The sequence below is a fragment of the Hibiscus syriacus genome, unplaced genomic scaffold (genome assembly GCF_006381635.1).
Source record: "Hibiscus syriacus cultivar Baekdansim isolate YM2019G1 unplaced genomic scaffold, ASM638163v2 tig00111848_pilon, whole genome shotgun sequence".
In the NCBI taxonomy this organism is placed as follows: Eukaryota; Viridiplantae; Streptophyta; class Magnoliopsida; order Malvales; family Malvaceae; genus Hibiscus; species Hibiscus syriacus.
Genome location: NW_024063201.1, coordinates 593,514 through 599,362, shown reverse-complemented (window position 1 = coordinate 599,362; position 5,849 = coordinate 593,514). Strand labels below are relative to the sequence as shown.

At 33.6% G+C, this 5,849-nt stretch overlaps 1 protein-coding gene across 1 annotated transcript; it reads left to right on the top strand.

The window, feature by feature from the left end:
• The first annotated feature begins 757 nt into the window (after positions 1–757).
• Positions 758–2,727, top strand: LOC120172275. Its single transcript, XM_039179772.1, has 3 exons — positions 758–1,040; positions 1,605–1,693; positions 2,554–2,727. The coding sequence occupies exons 1-3, from the start codon at positions 758–760 to the stop codon at positions 2,725–2,727; spliced, it is 546 nt and encodes a 181-aa protein (XP_039035703.1).
• Positions 2,728–5,849: the final 3,122 nt, after the last annotated feature.

Genomic DNA, 5,849 nt, shown 5'->3' with positions numbered 1-5,849 from the left:
TCTTGGCTATGGAGAAATTAGCTAAGTATGACAACCATACTTAGCATCTTTGAAAATAAAAATAAAAATAAAATAAAGAACTTTGAAAAAGAAAAGAAAAACATTGATTAAAAACTAGAGAAAGAAGAAGAATGATTTCTGAATGTGTTTCTAGGTTTACCCTAAGAGGGTATTTATAGCCTTTAAAATCCTAAAAATAAGGAAAATATAATTCCCAAAATAAAAAGATAATTCCTAATGAAAATATTTAAACTATTTAAACATGAGTTTAACTTAAATTTGAATTGCAAAAACATGTGGCTGATCCATTCGTCTTTCTAGAAGCACTGATTGGACCTTCTAGAAGGTGCTGAGTCATCGCCTTGTCAGATGGTTTATGCCCTGAGTCAGGCCCACTAATCCAGCCTTGATTCTGTAAATAAGAAAATTACATAATTATATCCTTTTAGTGAAATTTCCAGTATATAGTATCTTGCACAAAAAATTAATCAAAACGAAAAAATCAACCAAAAAAACTAACAAGTAAGGAGCAATTTAAATTCGAAATAATAACTAAATAAAGCATCTATCAGTCATGTTGTAGGAGGAGGCAACTGTGAATGGATAAGGACAAGGTTAGAGTGATTAATTAGTGAAAGTGGCCCACCAAGGTGTCCAACTAGAGAGCATTCTTGGGATTAGCCAACTATTATCGAATGTTAATGAAGGGTATTCCAAAATTTACACACATTTAACTGAGTTACTTAAGAACGATAAGATGTGGGAATGGATCACAGAGTGTTATAAAGCTTTTGAGAATATGAAAGAAGCCATGGTGAGTGCGTTAGACTTGGTGTTGCCAGATTACACCAAGTTTTTCGAAGTTTACACCGATGCATCTGGTGTTTCCATTGGTGGGGTCCTTATACAAGAGGGACATCTGATTGCATATGAAAGTCAAAAGTTTAATGAGACTGAGAGAAAGTACTCAGTTCATGATAATGAGATGATCGTGGTGGTGTATTGTTTATGGACTTGGCAAAACTTTTTCTTGGTTCCAGGTTTGTGGTTTTTACCGACAACATTACAAATAGTTATTTTCTCACCCAAAAGAAGCTTTCTCCTAAGCAAACTCGGTGGAAGAGTTTATTGCCAAGTTTAACTTTTCCATAGAGTAAAACCGAAAATGTGAATTGTGTTGTGGATGGATTAAGTTGGAGGTATGCCATCAAGATTGTGAAGGGATATTTGATCGAGAGGATCGCTACGAACAAGGCTTTGATTGAGGGCGCCAAGGAGGGAGAACCAAGAAGTTATGGATCGAGGGGGAGTTACTTTATACTCAAGGGCATCATCTTTAGGTGCCTCAGTATGGGAAGTTACGTAAGGAGCTTATGAATGAATGCCCTGATTCGAAGTGGGTGAGACATCGGGAGTTGATCAGAATTTAGCACTACTTGCGGAGTAGCACTATTGGCCACACATGACAGAACATGTGCAAGCCTATGTGAGACCATGTCTTTTGTTAAAACAAGATAAGATTGAGATGAAGAGATTGACTAGATTTTTGCAACCTTTTCTCATTCCCGAGTAACCATGAGAGAATGTCTCTATGGATTTTATAGTTGGTTTGCCCCACACTGATGGACTTTCAAATATCATGGTTGTGGTTGACATGTTTTCAAAGTATTCAAAGTTCATTCTGACGTCCAAGGTATGTCTAGTCGATGAGGTTGCTCGACTTTTCCTCAAACAAGTGGTTAAGTGTTGAGGAGTGTCAAAGACTATCATTAGTGATTGGGACACATGATTCACTAGGAGGTTCTGGACTGATTTGTTCAAGCTCTTAAGATCGAGCTTTAATTCTTCCATCTTCATTCATTCACAAATCGATGGAAAACCAAGAGAGTTAATGCTTTGTGAGAGATTTATTTGAGGCACTATGTGAGTGCCACCCAACGTGTCTAGCCAAATTTGTTGGATGTGGCTCAGTTTTCCTATAACTTACAACGAAGTGAGGTGACAAACCAAAGTTCGTTCGAGATCGTGACCGGGCAGTAATCGTTGACACTCAATATGATTGCTACCAAGGATGAGGGGTCAAATCTAGCAACATATGGTTTTGCCAATGAGTGGCAAGAGAATCATGACATAGCCCAAGCATGTTTACACAAGGTGGAGAAACAACCAAGAAATGGGTAGATCAAAAGATGAGGGACTTGAATTTACAGGTTGGTGATCTAGTCTTGCCAAATTGATTTGGATCTTCCGTAACTTGACAATGAACAAAAGGCTTATACGAAGATACGAGGGTTCATTCTAAGTTATGAAGCGGGTAGGCAGTATGGCCTGTAGATTGGAATTGGCTCCACCCATCCGAGTTCATCTAGTGTTCCATGTTAGTTTTCTTAATTCGTACCATCATGATGAGGAGGATCCAAATCAAGGCAATTCACCCAAGTACTAGCCAGAGTGAAAGTCTCTTATGATAAGGAGGTTGAAGACATATATACGGAAAGAGTTATTTGATGACTAGGAAACCACCTAAGGCATGAGTACTTTATTTTATGGAAGGGACTTCCAGAGAGTGAAGGGAGTTGGGAGCATGCCAAGGGACTTTGGCAATTCAAGCCAGAGATAGACCAATACCATACAAAACGAGTGATGAGGGCGTCACTAGATCCGGTGGGGAAGAATGTCACAGAATGCGAGCCCATGACTGAGGTCACCATGAAAGAAGATGCCTAAGACTACTTGAGTGGCATTTTGGTCCTTGCTAGACCCATCCATACTAGCCCATTCCATGGAGATGAAAAGCCTTGCACGATTATGGCAAGTAGATCACTTGGTTATTGCATGATCATCTTGATTCTTTCCATAATCTTTGTAATCTTCTATCCAATCCATGTTTTCAATAACTTTGTATAATTTCCTTAGATGAATAGATCTTATAATTATGATTCCTTAGTTTAGTCATTCATTGAGGGGAGCCTCCACTATAAATAGAAGCATCTCATCCTCATTTGTACTCACTTCTTCATTTTGAGAAATCACAGAGCATTCTCTCAAAGTTCTCTTGTCTTGTTCTCTTTCAAAGTTCTTTACTTCTGTTAGAATCTAAGTATCTTTGCTTCAGTTGTTTTCAGGTCGACCGCAATCATTAATAAAACGACTAAGGCCTCACGTTTGAGGCTTTTGAAGTTCCAAGGGTGTGATATTAATGAAGTATACGATTTTATGCACTCGTATGAGAATATCAAAAGGGGGGATGAGAATCAAATGTGGAAATAACAAAAGAAATTTGACGTAGGGGAAATTTATTTTCTTTTTACATTTCTTGATATCGTAATTTCTTGACGATCAATGAAATAAATGATTACTTTCACTTCCTCTAATCATGTTGAGATTTGAACTATCAATGAAGCTAGTTGTGAATGTGTGTGGCTAAGTATTGTAATTTATAAAATAAAAAAGTCTATGATTTATGCTTATAAAAAATTCTGACAATGTTATATGAAGATAATACAACTTACATCATTCAACATAAAACATGATACATAAAAGATGATAAAATAAAACACACATCACCAAAAAAATTATTCGCTCATGAAATAAAAATAGTGAAGACATCGATGTTCAAAAAATTCGATCAAGTGAAAATTCGACATACTTATATACTAAGACGCTTCTTACTACTACATTTGAGAGGTTCCTTTTCAATATTGGATTGCATCATGTTAAAGATCTTCAGATGTGCATGCGTTAGGGCAAATAAATACATGTTGTACTCTTTTTTTTCTTCATAAAGGTTTTGTCCTACTGTGTTTTTCTAATGAGGTTTTAATGAGGCGACATGTTATGCATATTCATTCATTAAGATTTTTTTTACATGATTTTTATCTTAGTAAGATTTTAATGAGACACTTTATCTTCATAAACACCCAAGTCAGAATGTTATGAATATTTATTTATGTAGATATTTATGTATAAGATATGGTTTTTTATATTTTATCATTGTTCCTTTAATATCCATTAGTGTTAGAGTTATAGATGTTGGAGAAGTTTCTCAGTATACTTCATTTTTTTCTCGAAAAAAATTGATTGTATTCATTTAAACATAACAAAGTTAAAACCCCAAATTGTGAATCTCATTAAAACTCTCCCTAAGCCTACCGGAGGAAAAGAGTTCATCACAAATGGGAAGGAAGTTAAACAGCAACATCAGAACAAAAACACCACATACTAAACAGGATAAAACGCAAATCTACCCCAGCATAAACGAAAGCCCCTTAACGCTTCCAAACATCCTCGAAACTTCTCATAACCACCACGCTTTAAATCATTCATACCTTCTTAAGGCTCCCTGTTCTAAATACCATAAAAAATAACACCCGTACTAAACAAACCAATCGATTGACCATTAAAAAATGAACCACCACCTCCAAGGTCAAAAAAGAAATGAAAATAGTCTCCACTAAACTCACCATAGGTGGTCCAAACAAATAAAGTTGCAAACATTTTGCATACAGGAACGCTAAACCAATAAACTACAGCTGCAAACATGCTACTTACACCAAAAATAAAGATGTCGCACGGACACAAACGCTCCAAAGACTAGAAGCTAGCTTCATCTTGCCCTATCCCCCATCCAAAATTTACTAAATGACGCTAAGCGAGCACGATACGAGATTGACACCGAACTCTGCAGCTAAATTTTCGATGAAGAGACTGATCTCGAAGAGAACCCCCAACTATTCTACCATTAAACAACCTGAATTTAATATTTTAAAATATGATTTACAAAATATAAAGTTACCTTAAAATTTTATTTTTATTAAATTGTTTTAATAATTACTTTTAGCAAGTATAACCTTTATCATTAAAATTAAAATAATAGTATGAAAGTTCATGGATCATTTTTATTAGACAGCCTCTAATTTAACACATTAATAATATAATTTATATATTATATAATTTCTTAAAAAATTACACATAATGCTAATATAATTAATCTATACACCAATATATATGTATATATTCCAAATTAATGGTCCAAATGTTTTATTTAGTTTCAAGAAATAAATTGACAAAAATTATAATTTTAAGAGATAAAAGTATTTAAAAATTAACATCCTGTTGAAGATATAACATCACATAAAAAATATAAAGTAATACGATTTTCATATTTTTAAAACAATATCAACTATTGAAAATCTTGCGTCAGCATACTAAATAAAAATGTTATAAAATTGACAAAATAATTTTATTTAAAAATCTTGTATTACAAAAATTAATCTTAATACTATCCATATGTTATCTTAAAGATATATTGGGACATTAGAAAAGATAGATTACTCTATTGTTTTGGTTCAACATTCTAAGCATTTATGTAATACCCCAAATTTTGCTTAGTGACCAAAATATACGTTTTAAAAGTTAAGTGGCCAAAGTATAAAATTGGGAAAAGTTCAGGAACATAAGTGGTAATTTCCCAAAATAAATTTTATTTCATAAATAGATAGTTTAATTTTGAGAGTGGGGTTTTATTGAAATCAGATTCTTGATCCGGAATTTATGTTGTAAACTAGAAAGGGTTAAAGTCTAGTAAGAAATCGGTAAATCGGATCAAATAAAAATTTCGGGAAAAATTGAAGGATGATAAATTAGGCTTAAAAATATTTTTTCCACATGTTAAAATGATATAAAATAATATAGATAATTGGATTTGAAGATTTATTTCCATGTTTAATTTGGATCGTTGGATCAAAGTGGAAAAATTGTAATTTTTAGAAAGTTGCTCGGTAAAATTGAAAAATGGAAACATATTTTGTTCATCTTTGACTTTGGAAAGATGATAAGGTTATGTAGCT